The sequence below is a fragment of the Anopheles gambiae genome, chromosome 2 (genome assembly GCF_943734735.2).
Source record: "Anopheles gambiae chromosome 2, idAnoGambNW_F1_1, whole genome shotgun sequence".
Classification (NCBI taxonomy): domain Eukaryota; kingdom Metazoa; phylum Arthropoda; class Insecta; order Diptera; family Culicidae; genus Anopheles; species Anopheles gambiae.
Genome location: NC_064601.1, coordinates 17479745 through 17506325, shown reverse-complemented (window position 1 = coordinate 17506325; position 26581 = coordinate 17479745). Strand labels below are relative to the sequence as shown.

Sequence of the window (26581 nt, the reverse complement as noted above, 5' to 3'; positions counted from 1 at the left end):
ATATATATTTCTTTCGTAGCGTCTACCATGCGTACGGTCAAATTACCGTCCGCAGAACGTCTTCACGTGCTCGGGTGAGTTACTGTGAGTGAGTGACCTAGAACTACACTAGAGATGGGTGTTTACTAAAAGAGCAATTCGCTATTGCAACTAATGTTTTCGCTTGAGGTCGGAACATACGCATTTCAATTGGTGAAAAAAATATATTTTTTTTTCATAATTTATAAAACAATGTTTATTCATTATTTTTGTCTCTTTCAAGCAAGGGCTAAGCGGGGTTTTTTCCCTTTACAAAATACAACGTACTGCAACGCTTAAACCAACTCGATAAAGATTCGGAATGGTATGAATAAAAGATCCAATAGGAAGGGATAAAGTCCCAAGCAATCATTTCAATTTGCTATCGGAAACCTAGTTCCGATTCCGGACCATCCCTACCCAAACAGAACACCAAAACGCCACTCCGTAGCGAACGAAGAGACGCGCACACCGCGTACCGAGCGTTTGTGTGAGCGCCAGCACTCACATTCCGTCTGTTACCGCCGTACGGTTCGGACGTGGCGAACGCGCGCGTACTGGCCAAGCTCCAAAGTGTATGTACGTTGTTGTTGTTGTTGTTGTTGGTGGTGGTGGCAATCGTGGAAGAGCTCAACCCGTCTGCTGTGTCAGCCCGCTGCCGTGTGGATCGCAGAACGCAAATCTTGTCAAATTTTGTGAAACAAAACCAGCGTAAAAGTGTTCCACACAACGGATCAAAATCGGTGAGCCAAGAGTGGTGTCAGAAAGAGTGTGTGTGTGTGTGTGTGTGTGTGGAAATATGGTGAGCAGAAGTTGCATCGCATACCACGTGGTTTCTTTGCGGCAACTGTTCGCCCTTAGCATCGTCGTCAGCATCCTCTACTAAGCGATGCAGAAACCCGGTACACCGACGGTTCGTTAGTGCCGATCGTTCCTCACAAAACCGGAGCAACAGCACAGCCCCGGCCCGACCAGCACCTCGGAACGTATCCGGTCTTTGCCTGCCGGTCGTGAATTTATCATACGGCGCCCACGTGTGTGTGTGTGTGTGTATGCGTTCATGTATGTGTGTTTGTGGTGTGCATTCGAGAATCATTTGCAAAGTTTGGGTACGGTGGGATTTTCCCTTTTTTTATCATACGCGCGCGCTCGTTGCAACCTTTCAATTTCGCAACATTCTCAAAAGTGCAGCTGAAGCGTGATTCGTCGACAACCGCCGGCAAGTCAGCAGTGAATCGAAAGCGGGTAAAATCTTCGCCCCCCCCCCCCCCCGCTCCTCATTTTATCCACCCTCAAACGGTACGTGTGTATATATGTCTGTATATGTGTGTGTGGTACGTGTGTAAAGAGCAAGGTGCAACCAAGTTCTGTTGGTTCCCTCTATTCCCAGCTTCTGATGGGTAATCCTTTGAAGAAACCGCTCAATATACGTTCAGCACCATAAGTAAGTGAGTGCACTGTGTGCATTGTTGCTGTTGGTTGTCAGTTCACCCATCCGGAAGTCGATGAAATGCAGCATCAGTCAGTGTCAACCGCTGTAGTGTGCATCCGTGTGTGGCCCATGTGGGGGATGCTGTTTTCCGCCGCCGTGTGCGAATAATCCTGCGCAGGCAAGTGCAACGCAACTGGATGGAGCGCTCTGCCGTGCGATCATCGTTACCGGTGTCGGTGTAGCTGTGGTGCCTCGTGGCCAGTGTAAATTGGTTTCTCAAATTCGCTATTCAATGTGCCGTACCGTCCCTTCAACGGTCCCCTTCAACTGGTACGGAAGTACGTGTTTCGCAGTTAGGTGAAAGAAGCAGACGACTAGATTGCTCGCCGTGTGCAGTGTGCAGAAAAAGGCAGCAGCGGCAGCAGCAGTGCACACGATCAATCAAAGCTACCTGCGCAACGGTGTGATTAATAGTGAAAGTGTCCGAAATCTCTGGTAACAAAAAAAAAAAACGGGAGAAATACAAGTAACGCTGTCAAGCACAGTGCAGCGCGTTGTTGCCATTGTACCGGTTAACGGAGCACTCTGATACCTTTAGTACAGCGTGCAAGTGATATAACCAGAGTAGGTGAGAAGAGTGTGAAGGTTGTACTTCTTTACCAGACGTCTCCAACCATCGCACAAAAGTTTGATCGCAAGTGTAAGTGGATCTTTCTGGTGTGCAATGTTTCCCATTGCACTATTAATTCTACACACAAAAAAATCGCCTTACACACACACAAAGCATAGCCCGCCCGTTGCCCAGATTGCAGGCTTATCGGTGCTGCCGATCGTATCGACGACCTGGCTACCGAGAAGGCTTAGTCGTTCGTCGCATTGGCCCGTTTTGTGGATACAGGTTGTTTGTACGGGTCAGTTGCCCAACCGCCCATACGCTCAAGTGACTCGATTAGCACCCAGCTGTCGTACTGTGCACTGTATGAGTGTGGTTGGACGGGGGCGTGTGGCAGTGTTGATTAATGCATCTGCCTCCCAGAGCTCTTTGCACTACTTCAGGGCTATCTCGGTATGAACGGCACACACGCTGTGTAACGCTGTGTAAATGCAGTTTTTTGTTATTACTGTTGTTGTGGTTGTTGCCGTGTGTACGATACCATAAATGCAGCAGAAGTGCACTTCTGGTTGATATGTTCAATGTTAGGCGTTGGTACTGGTGCGTTGAGGGTTGCATTATCAAACAAATCAATTAGCAGTTTTACAGAAAGTGGGAATCGATTAACATTCTAGCTAATGGACAATATTGTTTATATTTTAACATCGTTGCTGAATGTAACCAGTACAAAGATCGTCCTACTAATTAAAGGATTGGTAATATGCTTGTTCGTTGGTTAGTATCGCCAACTCCAACATTCCGTTCGACCAAATAAAAGGATGCCGCAAACATTTCGTACTACTTTTCCGAATGTTTACATGCTTTTGTCAAAACTGGAAAAATCCAAAATCATTATGTCCCCAATTCGATGTCAACATAAGATTTAAAGAGCTTGCGGACCATTCCTGTTGTGTTCCTTTGTGTGGAAGCCCGTTCTGCCGGAAACCCGGTGAAAAACTCAACACTTTTATTCCAGTCGTTGGTACTCCATCCACTTCTTGGCGGTAGTAGACTAGCTCTGGTAATTGGTCGGTTTAATGCATTTGGTATCAATGTTGACCCTGTCCACTGTCGAAAATATACAAGTGTTCGACCTGACCTTGGTTTAGTTACAGTGATTGGTCCGGTTCAACTGATTTTTTTTTTATTTTCTTGTGTGTTAGTATTTTGACGACGAGAAAAGGGTTATATTTGTGTTGAAAAGCTCAATAAGTACAATAATTTGAGGAGTATATGTTAAAGTATTTGTTAACGTAGTAGTAGTTGCAGGTACTCTTATTTTGCTTTTCAATTATTTTTATCATGCAGCAAAGCCATGATATTTAATTAGCTGAATTTCTATAAAAAAAAAAACATTGATCTAACACAGGGATCTTCAAACTTTATAATTTGCGGGCCGCATTGCTTCGCAAATAATGCTGTTAAGGGTAATTTTAACGTTATCTTTAGCTAATGAGCGACCATTAAAACTCGTTTTCATAAGACAAGTCAACAAAATATTCATTTTAAGCTTTACAAAGTGATCCCAGGCTTCATTATAGGGTCCTCTGAAGATAACCCCTGATCCTGAATTCTTGAACACCTCTATGTGATAAACTCTCTGTAAGGATGCTGGTATGGGTCAATCAATAAGTCAACGAGTATCACTTCATGCCTTTTTGCTGGCATACTAAACTAAAAACGAAGCTCACAAATGCGTCTAAATCTTTCCTTGCCTTGCGATAGCTAAACTTCAACCCCTGCAAACCGTTTCTTTTGCAGCCGTCTGCGAACCACCCTGTCCAGCTTCAGAGCACGCATGCACACATTCACACACATACACATTCTGACACGCTCAGACAGTTGCTAAGGTTCGCACTTATCCCTTTTTATATTTCGCATTCACTTTTGGCAGATGTGAAACCCTATTTTCTACGCAATTAACTCTGATTATTGCTCCCGATAATAGCCGACAATGATTTTTCTGTCTACACTGCCGGCGGGTTCGGCAGGCCAGCCTCGGACGCTCGGATTGTTTCCTTTCCGTTCCGGCACCACAAATTCTCCTCACTCCTCCACCCGGACCCATCGTATCCAGCTCGGGGTTTTGCTAATACCCGTATAGGCTTAAATCACGCCGTATCCCACTGATCTTATCTTCGGTTGATTGCACCTTACCGCCGACGAGGGGAAAAGAAAGATCCGGCTAACCCTGCGATACTAACCCAAAGGGCCTCTCCAAGTTCCCCATCGACTCCCCCCCCCCTCTCCCTTTGCATGGCTGTGTTTGTTTGTGGGTGCGCAAAACCATAAGAACTCAATAACCCCTTACAGGGGCGAGGCGAAACACGTAAATAACGCTGCTAAAAACATGCAAAACGATCCCTTTTCGCCTGAACTGAACCGCTAAAACACTTCATCCAAACCTTCACGGTGCTGCCACGCTCTAAAACATTCCTCGAGAATTAATTCTTGAGGATACACTTCTGTATCCATGCCGTCCGTCCCCACGGCAGGCCGGTTTCACCTAGCCCGATCCGTCCGATTGTCGACCTAACTGGAGCTGGCAGCTTTTTTTGTTGTTGCGTTTGGCTTTGCCGAAAAAAGCCATCACACGCTTGTAGCATTTTATTATTGTTTGCGCTGGTACAACAACGGGTTCGTGAGAGCGGGCGTTAAGAAGTTGCTGTACTTTGATCCTCGTTTCCCGGGGACCTTCGCTTTCCTCTTCGGATTCCGTTTGCTGGCCGGGCTTAATCTCCTTGGCACACGCAGGATGGCTTACGTCGGATTTGGCAGGTTTGAGCTTCGAAAGGAGGCTCGAGAAAAGTGCGTGGTGGACGGGGTGTGAGAGGGAAGGAGGTAGTGAAGATTCGGGTGCTACCGTTTGTCCGTGCGTTCATGGGTATGGCCACCACTTGCCAGCCGGAGTGAAAAAGGTTTTGATGAGATTTTAATCAAGAGACAAGGGTCCTGCTGCAGCAACAAGGCGGATGTCTGTCAGATGCGAACTGTTACCCAGCTGACATGGCTTTATTGCGGGCAGCCCCGAGAGGCAGACGCTATTTCGCAGAACTTATTTAAACTGATTTGTGTTTATGCTGTTGCGGGGCGAGGGGAGCAAAAACGTCTTACGCTATTTCTTTCAACACTGATCGGGTAAGCCAGTGGGAAAATTTGCCCATTTCCTAGAACCTGTTTCTATTTATTTTGCTTTATTGATGGTAAGTTGAAGTACCGCATGGCTAAATTGGATTGAAAGATTGCCCGTGACAAGTGAAGGCACCCTTGTTGCAACATAATTTTAATAGAAAATTATTGTTTCAATTTACACACCTTTCCCCACCTTTAGAGCACCTGCTTCCTACAAACATACAGTTTTCCTCCGTTGACGAAGCATTCTATGTTTTCACAAAAGAAAAGTATATTACTATAAAATTCATGGAAAGAAAAGCATACATGAAGATCGCTTATATATCTCAATTGAAGATATTTTATAAATTAGATTAATGCATCTGCACACCTTTGTCTTGCTGAGATTCACTGGAAACTCATTCTAAACTGATTGTGCAATGATGTTTAGAACACGATAATTTAGTTTACTGTACTGTATGCTATTACATCTACAGGCGTAATAGCACAGTACGAAGCCTGGCAGAACATTTAATTTATTCAGTGTCGTCCCTGTTAGCTTGCTCAATCCTAGGAATCTTGATGCAATAGAATGCCATTGTTTTACGGCTCAATAGTTGTAATACCATTGCTGTACTCGACACGTTGTAACACATTGCGTTCCTATTACCCTGTAAAGATATAAGATACTATCTGAATATATTTAAACTTTTACACAACATTAAGATTTAAATATTCCAATACTAAGTTAGAAATCAGTTAAACAAAAAACAAATCATGTTTTGAAAAGTTATCTAATTATTTCAACCAATCTTGACAGATCACCGCGCACAAGCAATACGGTGAACTAAAGACCTTGGTAGCAAATCAAATTGCAAAAGCAGAAAAAAAACATTCGATTGACAAGTTCGCCCATAATTCTTTGTCACCATTTGAAAACTGAGTAGCTTGATTGGTTGAACACTTTGAGATTTTGCTTTTGCATCTTGTACAAAAAACGATTCTTGTTTTAGCTTGCAAAAAACACACCCGTCCAGACAACAATGCATTCGGGACGAGTCTTCCAGCACTGCCGCAAAAAAGCTTTGAGAACATTCCATCACAAGAAAAACACACACATACACACACACACACACACACACACACACACACACACCTAGACATTTCCATTCCAGCATGCCACTGAGTTTTCCATCGAACCGATTGAAAATTGAATGAACCATGCTGTTTATCGAATCCATCCTTGCATCTGCTTTGTCCTCCATTTCGTTCACTGAAGAGTGAATATAACAAACAAAGCAAGACTTTCTAGTTTCCGACGGTCACGGAAGTAGGGAACGTTGTCCACTGGCATCGTTAGTAGCTGCATAGCCGCACCGGGAAGGCATTGTGAAACCAAAACCTTGGCTCTAGCCTTTCCCTTCCGCCCATCATCGTCCACTCGCAACTAGTTCGTTAGCGTTCCTGCACGTTTGGCAAATCGAAAACCCACAACGATATTGCCAATCAATACGAAACGAAGTGTTGTATTTGCCATTGGGAAGTGATCCACTTTAGTGTTCCTGCTTATTGTGGGACGGGATTCACTCACCGGTACAAACAAGCTAGACGATGTTTGATTCTTAAGCATAAAGTATGTATATAGTAGAGTGCGGTTGAGATGCGTATCGAGTATGCAACAGCTTCAGCTTCCTCGAAACCGGGCCAGAGCTACTTCCGAGACCTGATTGATCACGATGACATCTTTGATGGTAGGCTGGGTGTACCGGCCCACAAGCTGCTTTGAAATGGACACCCATCACGAACCACTCGACCGCTGTTTGGCTCCGTGTGATGGGTGTAGAAGGTATTTGCCAATTTGTGAACATTATATTTTCAGCACTATCTTTCTCTCTCTCTCTCTCTCTCTCTCGCTCCCGTGTAGGCAGCACCTTCAGTAGCCTGATCTTTGAACTTTAAACAAACACATTATTGAAAAAAAGTTACGCTACTCGAGGACGCTATGCAAACAATGTCCAACTAGCGTGCACCTTGGGACGGGCTCATATTTCTCTCGCATTATTCCGTCGCTCCTCGGTTTTTTTTTGGCTACGATCCGATAGGATTTCTGCTGCGTAGCGTACACCTATTTATAGACTTTACCGTCAATTTTACACTTTACCGCTGAATCATGAGCGCAAAATTATCGTTCCACTGTGCCGTCACTTTTCGCTATCATCGGTGGTGCGATCGACACATTTCGTGGGCACTGGAAAGTCTTCGTCGGCTTACCCAAAAGGGATGGAAGCGAAATGCGTAGTTATTATTGAATTTATTGTCGCTGTCGCTTCGCGTTTCAGGCGATGGCTGGTGATAATGCTTGCGACTGTGTAGTTTGCAGGATACGCAAACAAATTGGTTGCTTCCAGGTAAGTGTGGTTGTCTTCTGCGGGCAAGGGCGCGAGAAGGTAGAAATGGCAACCTTGTGTGCAAAGTTTTAGTTGTATATATTTTGTATTAAAGCAAATTAACTTTTTATGAAGTTGATAAAGCTGTTTGTAAACAAATCACACAGGTGCAGCGTTGAGTGTTGTACGTTTATTGAATTGAATGCAATCTTATCTCATCATATGTGTAGCATTTTATTCAAAATATGTAGTTTTTGCTATCGGAAATTTAAGATGTATTTATAACACCGATGTAACATGCTTCGAGTAGTGCTGCTGTAAAATGCTTTATATATTGCACTAACAAAGGCCTGGTAAGGTCTTTTTCACTACAATTATTCCCATTGTGTATGAAAAAGAAAAGACGTTTTAAACATTATATTATTGTTTAATTTCAACTTAAAATCGTTATATAAACATTCTTTTTGTAAGTGAACATTAGAACTTTTTGTAAGTGATTGATATGATAAACATATTTTCAGAATATTTTTATTTCATTGCCATAAAATGTATCATTTGAACTTTTCGGAAGTGATTGATATGATAAACACATTTTCATATGTTTTAATTTCATTACCATAAAATTTGATGTGATTTGACATGTGGTCAAATCGAGTTGAAAAACTTGTTCAGACTACGATGAGTGAGATACATCAACCAGATCAACATACATCATATTCATTCTTCTTTTACTTGGCGTAACGAAAACATGGCGGCCTATACAGGCTTTCGAGGCTTTATACATTACCACGCAGCCGGATGGTCAATCCTTGCTACGGGGATACGGCTCATACTAGACTTGAACCCATGACGGTCGTGTTATTGAGTCGTTCGAGTTGACGACTGTTCCACGGGACCGCCCCGACATCATATTCATATCCATATTTATTCCGAAAGTTAACCAACTAGCGCAAGCTTACACAACCTACTTATGATAAAATAATTAAATCTTCGTTTGATCAATTACACCCAACAAATAGAAGCAATCTAATTACGCCAACCATAAACACAAAACCACGAATGCTGATTGGTGAAATTGCTGGCCTTCAATTACGGTGGTCAAAAACACGCCACTCGAAACAATGGCACTTTTGCGGACAAACCTTTTCATTATAATTGCAGGATAATCCACAACCGGCAGACACCAGCATCAATTGCCCATTGAAATGTGCTCGGTTCACTGGTTCACCGGCCATGTTTAACCGGTGTCCATTTATTCATATTTAACCACAGCTCGAACGTGCATCTTGCTACCGGGGGTGTAGCGTTTTAGGTGAGAACGTGTGTCGGTTTCGATAGTGGTTGTTGAACAGACACCCGTACCCAATTTGTAACCCCCGCTTTACACGTGTTAATGTCGATCGCTAGGGTTTGCTCCGTTGCACAACAGAGGGTGGTGGGATTTTCCAAACTGAATGAGCGCCTGATTGTGTACGGGGCACATAATGTTCCGTTGCATTTCAGCCTTATTGGCAGTAATGCATGAAGCTGACATTCGATTGGCAGTGGGGGAAGCCGGGCGCGGCAAAAAGGTTGGAAAAGATTTGTCGCGATGATGTGCCGCCCGCATTGACCCTGAAGCCCACAGACCACAGCTGTGAAATCTAAACGCCACATTATACAACCCATACACACCCATTCTCCAGCTACACCCAGCGCTACCGTATCATGCCACCGTTCACCAGGGGCCGGGTTGAAAGCCACTCAGCGATGCAATCGGCGAACCAGCCTGCCTGTCATCGCCAACACTGCTAGAGGAGGGGGAGGGAGAGGTTACCACCATGCTGCTGTGTCAGTGCCGCCCCCCCGCTGCCACTACCTGCTGCCAGATCGCGCTGGAGATAATCTGCGGTTATGTTACCACTTTGTACTCGCGGAAAGTTTAGATTTCGAGCAGCCGTGTAGCCACATACGATCCTCGTGCAATGCCATTTGCCGGCTCGTTTTACATACATACCGATAGGGTGGTTGGCGCTGGACCGAGTGCTGTGGGAAGAGAGGTGGGGATGAGGAGGGAGAGAGAGAGAGGGAATAAGCCAGTGTTCGGTAATGTTAACCAGCGGTTTTTCTAACCCAGGTACCGGATAGTGCACCACCACCACTACCAACACCGTGCCCCTGGTTTTTGGTAGAACTAAAACGAGCTGCTCGTAAACGGGCCCAACCCGCTGTTGATCGCCGTGATTGCGTTCCGATGCCGGATTCGTTACAACATGCCGCTGCTGCTGGTGGTTCAAACTGCGACCGAATGCTACCGATTGCTGTTTGGGGCCCATAAATTGAGCCTATCGTGCCTATGCAATCGCAGGAATCGCAGGCACGAAAATGGCGTGTCGATTCGTACTAATTAAATGTGCTGTGCTGTGTGCTAAGTACAGTTGTTAGCGATTGATAGAAATCTAATTATGTGCTGCAAATTACAAGAACTCTCGGGCCCGCAGTCATTGACGTTCAGAACAGGGCTAAAACGTTCTCAAGACTATGCACGACGAAATTCGGTGTAATTAGATAGTGTAAGCTGTGAGCTGAGGATCGTTAAACGGTCCGGCACATGTATAAAGGCCCGATTGCCGTCTTCGTTCCCGCAGCCTAAACTTTAGAATATCCGGTTGTGTCGTACAATAAGTCTGTAAACTGGCAAATGATTCGCGAAAAAAGTCTTTACGCCAAAAATGAATAACAAATTTTATCGCTGAAGCAAAGCGAAAATTCGCTATGCCCAGTCGAGTAACTCTTCCCCTCGATCACATGTTGAATAATTGCCATGGTTTTCCATGTGGTTCAAAGATTTTTTTTAAATGAAGCTAACATTATTTGTGTACGATCTACACACGGTGATCTTACTCCACCAACACATGGTAACTTCATTCCTATTACTTCCACCCTCATCACATTTATTTTTAAAAGCTGCCCTTTCTCCCTCATAGAAATGGCTAAAATCATGTTTAGCTCCGTGCGTCTTGTTAAAGAATGGGACAAATAAAATCGCAAGTGAATTTGTTTAAAGTTCGTCACAGTTTTTTCGCTAGAATAAAACAAGCAATTAATACACTGAGGCGATTGAGGGGTCAAACGATTGAAATGAAGCACATGAAAGAAGCAGCATACGACTTCCAATGATCCTAATTTGGCCCAACATAGGCTTAAAATCGAACTAATTACTTATGTGGTTTGTTTTTTTTTTACGAATTAAAGGTTGATAGCTTAAAAGCCGAGCTGTGGCAGACTATCTGCAAGAACAATTTTATTCCAAAACACACACAAGGTGTAGACGTTTCCATTTTCAAAATACAAATAAATGATCAGCACGCGTAGTCTACGAACGCCAATTGCTAGTAGCACGAAGCAATGCCACACATGCTATTCAAATATTCCAATCCAATTGGGGTATCTCCATTATCTTCAAGAATTCGACATGCTATTTCAACACATTTTAACAAATGCTGCACACAATATTGCCTCTTTTATTGCACCCATGCATAACAGCGACAAGCGACGACGGCAGTACTGGTTGGCAATTATCAGCCTCACTGCCATCTGAGTGAAGCATCTGTCGCACAAACTCATAAACGGTCGTTTCGGAACGGCACGAGGTGTGTTTAACACCGGCATCAAACCGGTTCCACAAAACGAATGCGCGCCCAGCGCCCGAACCATTCGCTACAACTGGCTGGCCGGAACACGGGACGGGACGGGCAATCCGGGGCATTGCGGCTGCAGCCATACCATACCACTAGCGGTGCGCATAATGATCGCATATTTCGTAATTCCTTAACCAAACTCTGGCCGAACGGCGGAATGTAGCGGCAGTTCCTTCGCTCGTCCTTGCGTGAACGATACGAGCCAACCGGAACCATCCACATGTGCAATTTCAATTTAAATATTTATTAGACTGTGTGCTGAGTTGGCCCGGGCTCGTGCTGATGTGTAATACAGTATCTTTCCTGCAGGTCGGTTCCGCTTCCCAGACACGCGAGCTGCTGTTAGATTTCATTCCTACTGATGATTGTACGGTTGCACATTCACTTTGCCGGGCGCGTGCTACGATGGATCGGCGGAATTATGGCAGCCACCGCTGAGCTGAGCTGAAGCCTCGGCATTCCCGGCCAGCTCTCTTTCACCCGCTCTGTGGCGTGCTCTAGGATACAAGACCGGTTTAAACACACATAAACACACACACACAGAAAAACAAGTCAGCACCATCAGAACGAATTCGCTTAAAGTGACGTGTGAACCAGTCAACCATGGACGATGGAGAGTCCTTCGGTTGGTGGTGTGATCATTGGAAAGCGTGGCGGTACATGGTGTCCTGCGCCAGCTACAGTAACAGTTCCTCCTCGCTGCTGTGGGGTCCCGATGTGCTGTGCCGGTTTGATGGCGACGACAGTGCTGACAGTGCACGATCGCACCCGCTAGGCGCGCCCGGGAGCGTGGGTGCGGTCGAGCTACGGACAGGAAACAGTACGGGCAGCCTCTACCGGGCCGCCACCCAGTGCTATCAGACGTTCAAGTGTGGCCTGCATTCCATAGTGTCCGGCAGTGATGGTGTTAGTGGCGATCGACACACCGAGGAAGTGCGGTGGAACGATGCACTGTACGAGTGTGCACCGGAACCGGTTGCGCCGGACAGTTGGCAGCAGCTACCGAGCACGAGCTGCCGCACCGCCGCGTCACACAACATCACGCTGATCGCGCGCCAAGTGTTCCAGCCCGTGTCGGAGCTGATCGTGAAGCTGCCGAAGCTGCTGCTGCAGCTGAACGAGGTCAGCTTTGGCAGCTTGGACACGATCGACACCGATCGGCTGACGGTGGACGGTTGCTGGAATGCGTCGCAGGCGCTACTGGACGCGGAACGACCGACGCCCGCGCAACCGTCACAGACCGCCCGGGCGGTCCCGGGGCCCGTGCAGTCCGTCCGGCTGGTCTGTGGCAATGTGTCGACAGAGTCGCCGTTGGCCGCGGGATCACTGTTCGAAAGTGACGCGTTCGAGCTGGTAAGCGTATCGCTGCTCGAACCCATCCAGTGCTGGATGAATGTCGAGCTGCGGAATGCACTGGTCAGCCCCACCTGGCTGAACGGGGCGGAGCACCATGCCGTGGCGGCGCTCGCGGGCTGGAACCAGACGCAGCTGCTCGGGGAGCTGCCGGCGGGTGGCGATACGGCCCCGGGCCGGTACGAGTGGAGCTTCCTATTCGTCATCCTGTTCATCTTTGCCGGCGGGCTCGGCAACATCCTTGTCTGTCTGGCGGTGGCGCTCGATCGCAAGCTGCAGAACGTGACCAACTACTTTCTGCTCTCGCTTGCGATAGCGGACCTGCTCGTTAGCCTGTTCGTGATGCCGCTCGGTGCCATACCAGGATTTCTAGGTAAGTGCTGGAGTGGGAGCTTTATCGTTTGATCATTTTCTTTTACTCCAGCTCAAGGTGACAATATGTGTATTGCGCAAACTCATGCTAAATTTGATCATTATGTTTCCTTTCTAACATAGGGGGCCTTCACGATTCTAGTTAGTTTTTTGTATGGAGTTTGACAGTTGGAGGCTGAAATCATGTAAACACTCCATACAAAACCGCACATAAAACTAGCCTGCAATTTTCAGTCTAGATTATTCTAGCCCCAAAGCTAGAATTAGATTCGATTATCTGCTCGAAAACACCGGGTTGTTTACATTTATCCCAAGGTGAATTGAAGAGATCACGTGGTGGAATCTGGAATCAAAGTGTATTTAGTCCAGGTGGTCTCATGGCATTTTTTTGGAAACAATTTTGAATACCACTTTTTGACAGGATGGGTGAAAACTTTTGCTCCAGCGAGCTTTCTGGAGGCTTGACGAATACTCTAAACACTCTTAAAATCTTCATTCAGAATCAGAAGCGATAAAAACAGTCTTATAAATTCATACATCTTGGGATAGTCCCATCTGTATATTATACTCCCATAGATAGCTGCTCGAAAACTGCTATACAATGCAAACAGCTGACTAGCTGAAATTTCAGCCTACGAACTTCAAACGGAAAGGGCCCCATAGTTTTAATTTGTCCTGTTTTCATAACAACCGCATTAATAAGTAATAACTAAGCGCAAAATAATGAAGGTAGCAGATTTACCAATACTGTTTTGCTAACATGGTTTTGAAATGTGCTAGACGTATTGAGGTGTGCTTTGTTGTTCATTTCAAGTTAAAACACTCAAAACATTCGATGTTGATGATACTCCAGGATCCATGCGAAGTAAATTTAATTTATGCTGAATTGCAGATTGAATACGAGCGATTGGAACAAAAGCTCATTTTAGCCTTTGAACATTCAGTTCAAAGATCAGTAGATGAACAGTAGATGAACATTCTTCAGTAGATGAGCATTCTTTGTTCGCCAGTACCGTAGTGAGGGTCGCGCTGCGCCATGAGGGAAATAATATTGCTTTAGAACGTATCAGGATGGGGTCCCACAGCCTTGGAGTGCAGTGATAAACTCCGTGTAATGTTGAAATCAAATTAGCTCCATTTGGCATAGTTCATTGAATTTTAATCTTTTTTCAAAAGTTGCTTTTTGTTCACAAAACTCCTCCCATGCTCACCAGCACGCCCAGCAGTTCTAGCAGAGTATATTATCCATCCAATCGATATAGATCGCCCAAACCGGTTCGTTACGCTCGTGCCCCGAAAGCTGAGGATCATTAGAGCACATCGCCCGGGTTTTTTGCACGTCTCACTTTTCACACAAAACAAACCCTATTTATTGCTCTTTATTGCTTTGCCCTGTTCGGTTTCCGAAGATGGCATCCCGGCAGGCGGTTTGGCCGGCATTCGAGTGGCCAATATTCCCGCGCGTCCACTAGATACAAATCATCATTAGTGGCGACGGCTTTGATGTACGCCCGGTTCGCCCGAGTGGGTACTTTCCCGTGTGGAATTGGTGCGCCGGTAAATCATGGCCTACTAAAGGCGGCGGGGGGGGGGGAAGGTGTATCCCTCGCTCGACCCATTTGTCGGCCTGCTGCCACCCACCGCGGGATCGTGCCGGGGTGTTTCCACATTTCTATTCATGGACCATTTAGAACGGATATCAATCAATCGTACAACCGGGGGAAAAGCACATTCTTTCCTTCGATAGATATCCGTCCCAACACTCACACACACACACACCGCTTCAAGCTTCCAAGCAACACCCTTGCCTTGTGGTGCTGGTGGGACGTCCATTTCAGGGCGGTGACAGTTTACTGCTGTGTATAAATCCGTTCAATTTCACCGCACGGTCGGTGTGCGGTTTGTTTTTTTGTTTATCTCTCTGAAATGGCAGCCTAACGACAAAACTGGTCGGAAAAAATACCCCCTGGTTATTCAAAACAAGCTATCGCCACAATTCCCACGATTGTTTTTCCACACTGCCCCAAGAGTCGCTCTATTTCAACGTTTTTTTTTTCTTGTTTCTCTCTCTCTCTTTCGTTTCATTTGATGAAAGAAAATGTTAGCTTTTTGTTGTTAGCGCCCTTATGCGCTCTGCTAGTTTGTGCAAGAAACATCGGCCCCGGGATTGTTGGTGTTTTTTGGATGGTTCTCGTCTCTGTGCATTCTTTTTTTTTTTTTTTTGCTCTACCACCCACAGTCCATCCGTGCCCGTGCACCGAAACTAACTGGTTTGCAACTTTCGGGCCACGTGCTCGGGTTGGTTTGCTGTTGTTTCTTTTCCCCTGTACCTTGCATTGGCTTTTGTTGTGCTACACAAAACTAAGCACCCCCCCCCCTCCCCCACATTCCGTCGGCCAAATGCGCAGCTGTGTGAATGCGAAAAACATACCATCAAAGTTTTGTGGTCGTAGCAAGGAAGGCGGAAAGATGACGCCGGGCGGTACGGCAGGAAGGGCAAAACATTTACACAATAACACACAGTGTAGCGCCGACGACTTTCTAGCACTTCTGGCAACAAAAAAGCAGCATCAAGTGACGCGAACTCTTTTGCTGCGCTGTGTCTGTGTGTGTTTGTAAGTGCGTGTAATGGGAAAAAATGTGAATTGAATTGTAAATCCAACCATTGGGAGAAGGAAAGAGAATGGCAACAGGCCGGGTTCACGGCCATCCCTTAGACCCGCTGCATCAACCGCTACACCTCGATGGAGGCGCCCAGTACCGCACCGGGCAGGAAGAAAAGCGAAAGCTTCCGTTTGATGCCACATTCAAAATGGCGTTAGCTGGCAGGGTTATGCTAGCCTGGCAACATCCGTACCGCACTCCCGGCACACACAACCCACCGGTAACGGGATGGACGGGATGGTGATGATGATGATGCTGCTGCTGCTGCTGCTGCCACCGCTTCATGGGTAGGTGGGTAACACGGTGGTCGTTACTTCTGCGAGCGAAAGATTTATGGCGGCCAGTGGCATTTTCTCCTATGCGCCATTATTTATATCACGTTTCGAATGGGGATTGTGGGATCCGCTCGCTTTCACTTTGCGCGAAAGGCGGTGCGCGGTTTGAGCACTGTTGCAACCGTAACTGCACCTCCGCGTCGACAGGGGGCCCGAAAACGCAGCCTCCACCTTCCACCGTCCCAATTATGTTTCGTCCACCGTGCACCCATGCTCGGCTGTTGCGTTTTTCGTAGCGTAGCAGCTTTCGTTTGCCGTCCGTACGATGGTAACGGTTAAGGTTTGAAAGAATTCCTTCCCAAAAACCCGACTGCTCGCTTTGCTGCTTTGCTGGGTGAAATTGTGGTTGTGTTGCTGTAAGTGTATGTGTATGTGTGTGTGTGTCAAATAAATCTGGCACTGGTTGTGCTAACCGGTGATAAATGGGCTGTGGGTTGCGGGCGAATCATCTGCTTCTCCGGTAAAAGCATTTTTGCCAGCACACGGAACACGAAAACTGTGCGAAAAATTATGGATGGTTTCTTTTACTTTCTCTCAGTTGTTTAGCTTCACGCTTGCACATACCCATTTACCGAGTCACATATACATACGCGCCAGATAAACCAAACGACCCTACGAGTGCGGTCCCGATGGTACAATTTACTATTTCAAATGTTCAACCCCATGCGCCGGGAGCCAGCTACGGTCACCCAACCCCGAACAGGGACAGTGAGACACAGATTTTGACAAACAAGTAACAAAAAAAACACACACACACACACACACACTTACTCACACGTTACACCTTCCAGCAGTAAGGCGAAAAAAGTGATACGCCCGAAAAATGGCTACGGCATCATAACCGGCAGGGGATCCGGTCGCCCGTCCCCATGCTTTCGGCATTGTCATGCCGCAGGCACGCTCGCACGCGGGATGGGAGTTTTGCAGAAAGTTATGCCGTTGGAGCAGATTATGGGCTACATTAATCAACTTCTCGCACGTTAGTTGTTTGCGAGTGGCCGTGGCCGAGGGGTTCACGTGTTGCCGTGACGTCTTCCACCGCGCGTGGGCCGTGTGGGATACAACAACACCTGCGTGCCTGCGTGCGGTCGAAGCGGCGGCGGCAGAGTGTGGCCGTGCAGGAGGTAGATTAAGTGCGTGAATGTGCTCCAATCTGGCTCACCCGGTTCGCTCGCTCGCTCGGAGATTCATCGCTATTAATGCGGGTCAGTGCATATAAATGAAGACCGATCTGTCACACAAACGCACGGGCAGTGATTTCGGGTGTTCCCTTTTCTAGCTACGGTTTCGGCTGCTGGTAGTGTTGGTGGGGTTGCTTGTTTGCGCTGGGTGGAGCATTGTGTGCGATGACAGAACGCCGTACGAGGGACTTCTTTATTCAATATATCAACAAAAAACAACAGTTTATTGAAATGAATATCTAAACATGAGTGTGATTGACGTACGCTGATTGATGCGATGGAACGTTAAAGGGATTATGAATACATTGGTTTCACGTTGTAATCATGTTCAGTTGTGTTACGAAACCATTTGTGTAAAACCTTCTAGGAAGTGTTGCGACTTACTCCAATATGGAGATATTATCACTCTTCTTCTTCTTTTGGTGCAAAAATTACGTTGTAGGACTACCTTTATCAGTTGTAGGTTTGGCTATCAGTGACTAATTGATTGAGATACAGCGCGACCGAATGAGATAGAACAATTAGACAGTTACAAGTAGAAAAAGTAACAATGAGCATATATTTAATATTTTTGGTTCAAAATTGAATAATACCGGATAATTGGTAGGGTAAATATAGAAATCTATTGAAGCTAGTTTAGTGGTACAGATATAGTTTAATGAATTTAAAATGACAAGAAGCTAGATACAATTATGAATCAAATTACGGACAGCTTCAAATTCCAAACATTCGTCATGTTTTTATTGAATGTCAGAAAATCCTGTCCCTGACCATATCACTTTTTGATTTCATATGATTGCCATGATTTATTTGCCAAATATTTTATGTCGGTCAGTTCATCACCAGATCTCAAGCGACAAAATCAATCAATTGTTAGTGTTGGGAACATGTCGACATGTTAGGATGCAGTTTTGCTAAAATCCAATATCAGCGTTATTTCTTCGATAATTCCTGTTAATCGCATCTAAGTGCATTGAAAGTGGAATCTATTACAGAAGTAGTTAAAAACATGACAACAACAGTGTTTTATAATATTGTGCTCTGATTTTCATTGAATCATTTAATTTTTCTGGAATTCGAAGCAAGATTTACTTTCTTGTTTTTGATTCCGGACAGTCGAAGAAAATTGTGGTTAATTGTATAAAAATATGTTTTTAGCCAATGATACCAGCAAGAAAACAACGATATTTAAAGATTTATATGACAATTGCCTCGATGGCCATATGGAAAAGCCCGCCAATTCGCGTAGCAGTTCTTCGGTTATACGCATCTAAGAGTACAAGAGCAAAACAGCACCCAAACCCCGTTGTTTTTAAGACCGTCGTTCTGTTGGTCTAGAAGGAACTATCTTCTCTCAGAATTGAGTGTTTGGAACTTTAAACAAGTTAAAAACTAAAAAGGTGTAGTGTGTGTGTGTAAATTTGAAGATTATAGTCGAAATTTAGAGGCTGTCCGGAATTTGAATCAAATCGTCCGTAATTGGAAACATGAGCTCGGAACTATCTGGAATATGAATCAAAATATCGTTGTAATTTTATGATTTTTTGCACTGTTACTGGTAAAATCATTCGTTTTTTTTTTCAAGGTTTGCAAGAAGGGTTGCTTTAGTAAAAGGATCTATAAAGACCGATTGAAATTGAATTAGTTACAAAATATTGAACGTCAAAAATATCTTAAGTGTCCGCAATTCGAAGCAATACGGTGTATGCACATTTCTACATAAAGTCACTGAAATAGATTTTATACCAAAACCACAACATGATAAGGCCACTTCACTCATCCCGAATAAATAATACAATACAATGCAACAAATATATGAAAAAATCATATTTATTGACTGTACTGTGATCCAGCTTGTTTCTTTGTCGTATTAGTATTAGTTGAACATTAGTTTTTTCCCCGGAAACATTGTGGAAAATCACAAGGAAATGCATTTAATTCGTCATTCTAACATGTTTTATAGTCTAAGTAGTTGCATAGTTGATTTTTTTTGTGAATTTGGTGTACAATAACCCGTTTTTAATAAAATATAGCAGAAAATCCCAAAATGTTACGTTCAATTTCACTCGAGCTGACTGTGACGGGAAGGACTCTTCACTTCCCGCTATGTATCGAAATGGCATCATTTAATTTTCAAACCCTCTAAACCCTTTGTAAACGATCAGGAAACACTTTGCTGTATCATAAATAACGTATTTACTTGAAATTGGTCGTACGGAACGCATTTCAGAGCACTGCCACCACTAGTGGTACTTCTAACACAATAATATATATTTACCCATTACATATTCACATGTTATTTCATAAATTTTAGAAATTCTAAATATTTTTTAACATTTATTCTGTGAATTTTTGCTGAAAATCCTTTTATGGAAATTTCGGTGTATGTTCTTACATCTCCATGATTCAAACTAACAAGCCAATCGATTGACTATTTCAGGCTACTGGCCGTTCGGCGTTACGTGGTGCAATATCTACGTTACGTGCGACGTGCTGGCCTGCTCGGCGAGCATCCTGCACATGTGCTTCATCAGTCTCGGCCGCTACCTGGGGATCCGGAATCCGCTCGGCAGTCGGCACCATTCAACGAAGCGCTTGACGGGCATCAAGATCGCGCTGGTGTGGCTGCTGGCGATGCTGGTCTCCAGCTCGATAACCGTGCTAGGTGAGTTGTCTTACACACACACACACCCACACGTACAATAATTTTGCACCAAACGGCGATGATATCATGTTTCCAACCGCGATCGGGATAGGTATGATCAACCAGAACAACATCATGCCCGGCCCGAACGAGTGTGTCATCAACAATCGGGCCTTCTTCGTGTTTGGCTCGCTGGTCGCCTTCTACATCCCCATGGTGATGATGGTGGTGACGTACGCTCTCACCGTGCAGCTACTCCGCAAGAAGGCACGCTTTCTCGAGCAGCATCCGGAGGGTGAGCTATTTCGAAGGTATGGGAGCGTTTCGCACACCGCAGGCATACCGCTTGACCAGCTGAACCGTATTTGACTCGTCCACAGACTGGGAGGCCGCTTGGCATCCTCCAAACACTCCAATAACTCGCAAAGTGATGGCTCGTCCACTTCCAACAAAGCGGTCGAGATGAGGAAATTCACCGTCAATAACAATAAGCAGCCGGCGTACGGGCAGCACGATTCGTCGCCACCGTCCTCGCTGCCATCGGTGGCGGCCGGGCACAGTGCGCTGCCCTGGCGATGGCACGGCACCACCGCTGGGACCGGCAAAATGGACAGGTATGTATGTGCGCGGTAAGCCCGGTGCTATTGTGACTGGCGAACAGGCGACCAATTAGAAGGACGGATAGGATAGTGTGGCAATTGAAATGTTCACAGATGCAGTGGTACATCAGTTAGGCCTGTATGTGCATTTTTATTTTTTGCAATATGTATAGTTCCAATTAAGTTCCTTATCGTAACACTCACCGGCGGGGTGCCATTATCAGTTAAACCTATTCTACATTACATCAACTACAGTGCATAATGTTTAAGCTCAAACTTGGTAGGATTTGTTTCTTCTTGCAGTTCCCACAAGGCTCAAGGTAATGCAGTTTCATTGAGAAAGATAAACACATTAAACGCGCAACCAAGCAGCACGTAAAAAGCAACACCAGTACAAGCTGATTCAATTTGTCAAATGAAGCAATGATCGCACCAGCATCCCGCCATTGTCCTTCCATTACAAAGTGTTGGCTGCCGGTGGGCTGCCGCTGCTAGTGCTCGAGTGCTCAATAATTCCGCAGCATCCGAGTGAGAAAGGTCGCAGATGGCCAGACTTTGCGTTCGCGTTACGTGGCGCCAGCTCAAGGAAAAGTTTCCGTCATTCCATTCCGCCACCCTCCTTACACACACACACCCACAAAGCGCAGTGGACACTCTGGTGCTTTCAACCATTTCAAGCATCTCAACCACGGAATGGAAATGCTGCCAGTTGGCTGCCCCTTTATGCACAGCTACCACGCTTGTGTGTTTGAGTTTTTCGTAGTGTTTCGATCCTCCCGCACAGTCCATCGCTCAACGATTCGACATTCTATCACAATGGAAGGATTTCTATGCTATCGACACCGCCAACGATTGAAGGCTACGTATTACGCAGATACTAAAATGGGCACTCAAAAAAAAAAAAAAACAGTGCTGTAAACGATGTACATTGTAGAAAATCGTTTTTGTTTTGCTTTTTTGCTTTAGTTTGCGACTCGTATCCATTGGGATGAGGTTTTCCATTCCCCTTTCGCATTGATGTATGCTGAAAGAGAACAGTTGCAGTGTGGGTGTGTGGAGTGCGTTTTTTATTCCCATTCAGAAATTTGATCGTTTTAAAAGTTGAAAAAGTAAGTCCACCATTGTCATTGCCAGTGCAGTTGGAAAATATGGCCCGGTGGTGCGATTCGATTGAATCTTCGTGCTACATTTCCTTTTTAATAGTATTGCCAGACAAGAAGAATACATACATTTGCTACCCAGGGATCGCACAATGTTTCCTGTTACTTCGCTTGCACTTAACTGTCAGCAACAGCAAAGCGGCAACGTTCCACCTTTGTTCCAATCATAATAAGCGAAAGCAACCTTCACCTTGCTTCACGCTGCAGCCAACCTTTTATACCGCACCAAAGGGCGTTAATAACGTTAACTCTCGCTCAATTATGCTGCTGCGTAATGTTGCTCTTCCTTTTTCACCCTCGCTTTTCTTTTTCTCTCTCCTTGCTCATTCCGCTGACCAAAACCGCCCCCACGGACCACGGCCAACCACCAAAGCAGAATGAGCTCAATCAAAGGCAGCATGTCGCACCCGCACCTGGGCTACAGCAACGGCGGCAACCGCACGATGGCGGGCAAGCGGTCGCGAACCGTGTGCGACCAGGGCACGCAAACGCCGGACAGCATCGAGCGGGAAACGAGGCGCCAAAAGTTCTGCTCCTTCCGGATACACCTCAACAGCGTACCGACGCCGGCGATAAATTTCAATCTGAAGTTTCTCGGCAGCAAAAAGCGCACCAACCTGTCGGCGAACGCGGTCGCCACCGAGCAGAAGGCCACCAAGGTAAGGCAGGTAGTGAAAGGGTAATGGGACGCGGCTCGCGAACACGAACGGTACCACTTCCGGTCCACCGGCTAAATAGTGTGTAGAGGGGGGGGGAAAAAGAGGTTGAAGGATGCTGCCATCATGGTGCTAAATGGATTGACCAACATCCACTCTTTCTCTCTGTCTGTCTCTCTCGCTCTCTCTCCGGTTTTGGTAAATGGTTCATTGTAACACTGCCTCTGGGCGCGATTTTTAACGCTTCATTATGACATTCATTTGCAGCCTGCAGGTGACGAAATGACATTACGGCACCCACTTTAAGTAGCAAGTTCTAACTATGCTCGATGAACACTTTGTCGCGTTTCTACTGCTACTACGTGCACCGCGTCGATGAGGATGCTTTGCAATGCAGAACAGAACAGGACGGCACTTCGCCCACTGGGATTGAGGGAAATGAGATTTGCAACACACCGACGGAAGAGGAAAAACGACTCCTTTTCAAACACTCTTGAGCAAAAATGCCTCTTTATTACGGAAGACTGGACTGGCCACCGGGATAGGGGGTGTTTCCTAAAACTAGCCAAAATTAATGAGAGGCAACAGTCCACTTTCTCGTTAATTCACCGGTATCCACCATTCGGCCCAGCACTGGGCCACATCGCAAAGTGCGGCAAAAGTAGAAGTAAACAGTGCACAATGCAAAAAGTCCCCGGCACGGACGTTTCTTACTTCCGGCTGGAAAGCCGAAACAAAACTTCACAAGAGACCAACACCTAATGAAGGTGGACAGCGAGAGGCGCTGAGATAGTAACTCTTGCAAAACGGGATGGTGATGGGCTTGGCGAAGGAAAAAGGTGTCTACGTAGACAGTGGTCAGGAAAGAATTGAAAAATTGTCACCGGGTTTGACGTTCTTTTTTTCTTTCCTTTATATTTCATTTCGTTTCCGTTCCGCAGCTTCACGCAAATCAAGTTTGTGCCATAAATTTTCTCCCCAGTTTCCGGTTGCGCCTGTGTGTGTGTATGTGTGTGTGCGCTCATGCTATGATGTAAATTGTTCACAAACTAGAAGGGAAATTTTCACAAAGTTAAATGGCACAGCACAAACCAAGCCAGATGGAAAAGCTGTGGTGTTAATGCTGGGAAAGTATTTTAGTAAGCACGAGATGCCTTTTTTTTTTTTTTTTTGGTCGTCATCCATTGCCATTGTGTTAACAGATATTTCCAGTTTATGCCGCTCAATAAAGCTGCAAATGGACTTATTTATCCGAAGTTTTCTTATTCACCTTCGGATAAATAAGTTTCCTTTTCCAGTTGACATACTTTCTGGACACTCTTTTACACAGAATCTTGCGTTCATTATTCATTTTCGCAGTGACAGCTGGCGTCAATGTGTCAGAAATAGTGATAAAAAAAACCTGTTCCACATGAGATTTGAACCACTTCACGTCCATACAGTCCACGTCAGACACAGTAGCAAAACGTTGCATGCGTATTCAATTTCATGATCATAATCTTCAATGTACAGTTTCGTAAAACTTCCGTAAAGCAGCATTACTGGTTATAATATTTATCACAATCACAAAACATTCGATTTTTCATTCGACCAATTGATTGGCCAGTTCGAGTGAGCAAACCCGTTACTATAGCGGACAAATGTAACAACTAGGTTCGTCTAGAGTACAACTCTCAAAAAGTGCAAAGATTGGTTTTACTCAAACTATCTCATTTAAATTTTATCTACGTATCTAAGTGTGAAACAAAGCCGGCCCAGCCGGCAGCTTTTCTTCCGCTTGTGAGCAGCTTGGTTCATGCAGTCATGCAGCAGAGAGCAAACTTCCGCTCGGTAGCTGCAAAAAGTTAGCGATTGGAATTAAACTAAAAACTTATGCCTGGTGGCACACTTCCAAAACCAGCGTTACCGAGCCGAGCACACGAAAAATAACTTGATTTGCGATGTTTAATATTCTGAACCTCACTTATACGCTATGCGGCAACGCGTCGAGTGCTGGCTATGATGTTTTTTTTTTTTGCGCTGATTGACATTTTTACTAGATTGAATTTTCACTTCAATAAAATGGATTAAATGTTTGAATGTGAAATGTTTTCCTGCGTGTGTAAGCAGCGTTTCTGTGAACCCGAATAAAGTCCAGATTGAAGTGTGGAATTAATTTTATCATACCTGGAAGTGGAAATTAGTACTAACGAATCCAAATGCATCGAATGAAAGGCAGTCAAATGTTGCATTGGTTACCAATAAAGCAGCCTCTCGTACAATCAAATCAAAACTAGTTGCATACACTTATTTCGTAAATGTTTTCCGTCTACTCCAGAGTGCAGGAAAATACCTAATAATGGAAACTGTTTGCGCCAAAAATTAAGTTTCTTCTCTGGATTGTATTTGAAATTCCGTTTGATATTAATGCCCACGGTCTATAAATGATCCTTCCAGATCTTTCCCAACCTATACTAAAATAGAGCGAATGCCTCAGCGACAGTGGCCACGATGTTGCAGTAAGCTAACAAAATCTTGAGCCATGGTAAACACTTCAGTTTTTATTTATCTTTCGTTCATTAAACGTTCTGAGTAAATTAGTGTGTTCTTATAGCTGTACCGTATATCATGGTGCTTCTTACAAAGTATGTTCGCACACAACATGCACAAGGATCACGAGAGCCGGTGTGAGCACTTTGATCTTGCCATTGTGATCCGGCATACAATGATCCTCCCTTACCTACAACATACATCACCACACGAGCTGCCGACACTGTTCAAACAATTACTTCTGAAACATTCTGTACGTGCGGCACCAAACACCTCAATTTTGTTCTCACGATTCTCCACCCCGCACCGCACCAAAAGAGTGTGTGAAATTAAAAAGTAATTTAAAAGTTTTCCACCACACACACACACACACACACGCACGCATACAAGCATAAACCGTGTACGTTGGAGACAGAAGTGCGAGGAAGTGTTGCGTAAAAGTTGTCTGTAAAGAGCAATAATGTGCGCCCGTTAAAAGTTCCTGCTCCGGTGGCCCAAGTTCACCGAAAGACCGTAGGGAGTAGATTAGGCTAAGCTAAACGGCGTTACTTATCTGCCCCGGGATAGGATGGGCAAACACAGACAGTGCCTGACGGTGCGAAGAAACGGTTCGCAACACGTTTGCGACCAATCAATTTAATGAGCCTGTACAATCAGCGACATTTATTGCCACGTACCGTCAAGCATTGATTTATGTTTCGTCTGTATGCGATTTTTATCGCGAAGCGCAGACCGTACCGAGCGAATGCCCACTTCAAAGGATTATTAGTTAGGACTCGGCCACGTATATATTTTTTTCTTTCCGCTATTTCCTATCTATCACTTTCTTACTCTTCCATCTATCTCTTCCACACTCCACAGGTTCTGGGGCTCGTGTTCTTTACCTTTGTCTTTTGCTGGGCGCCGTTCTTCATCCTAAACATCATCTTTGCCGCATGGCCGGAGGCGAAGGTACCGGAGCGGATCGTCAGCATCTGTCTGTGGCTGGGCTACGTTTCATCCACGATAAATCCAATCATTTATACGATCTTCAATAAAACCTTCCGAGCGGCGTTCATCCGTTTGCTGCGCTGCCGATGTGAACGGTAGGGTTTTGCGATACCTAGTTGATTAGTGCCGTACGCTTGTATTGCACACACACACACACGCGCTCACTTGTTCGTTCCCGTTCCACAGGTCTGGTCGGCCGCCAAGGTATCGCTCGGTAACCGATAGCCGCGGTGCAATCAGTCTGTGCACACCGTCCGCCCTACCGCTGGCCATATCACTGCAAGGTTCGTCGCTGCTCACGCCCTCCACCACCCAGGCCACCCCGCTGAGTGACTTTCGGGGCAGCTACGAAATCACGGATGATGACTGTTGAGCGAACGATGACGCTCGGAATCCATTCAGAAGCAGAGAACCGAACACATTCGCACAACTCCTTCGTACTAGTTTGCTTGGTGTTGGTGGGAGCTCACACACCCTAACCCTGCGTCGGAGCTTGCTGCTTCCAGCCGGCCGTTGCATGCCTCATCCCTTCACCAACCCACACACCCGCCACGGAACGTACAAAACATGTTCACCTACCGATCCTACCGATGGCAGCGGAACAGCAATCAACTTGAAGTCAAATCGTCGTGTAGCAATGTGTCGTAGCTGTTATTGAACCTCCACCAAATAGGGCTTACGGTAGAGACTAGCGAATGTAAGAAAATGACAGTATTTTGTAAGAACAATTTCCACGGTTAGCGTTGTTTGAACTGTGCACAACCCTAAATGTGATTTTATATAATATATAATATATATATATATGAAGTAAACGAAAA

At 45.4% G+C, this 26581-nt stretch overlaps 1 protein-coding gene across 4 annotated transcripts; it reads left to right on the top strand.

Annotated features, from left to right (window-relative positions):
- The first annotated feature begins 535 nt into the window (after positions 1-535).
- Positions 536-26581, top strand: LOC1269329 (D(2) dopamine receptor). 4 transcript variants are annotated; one of them, XM_061644196.1, is made up of 8 exons: positions 536-761; positions 11590-13006; positions 19626-19850; positions 19942-20140; positions 20210-20443; positions 21962-22247; positions 25635-25858; positions 25950-26581. In XM_061644196.1, exons 2-8 carry the CDS (start codon positions 11884-11886, stop codon positions 26134-26136), a joined length of 2478 nt encoding a protein of 825 aa, XP_061500180.1. In that variant the 5' UTR covers positions 536-761; positions 11590-11883; the 3' UTR covers positions 26137-26581. The 4 variants fall into 4 exon arrangements, with proteins under 4 accessions (XP_061500180.1, XP_061500182.1, XP_061500183.1 ...); XM_061644198.1 differs by having other exon boundaries at positions 11576-13006; XM_061644199.1 differs by having other exon boundaries at positions 536-2150; positions 21965-22247.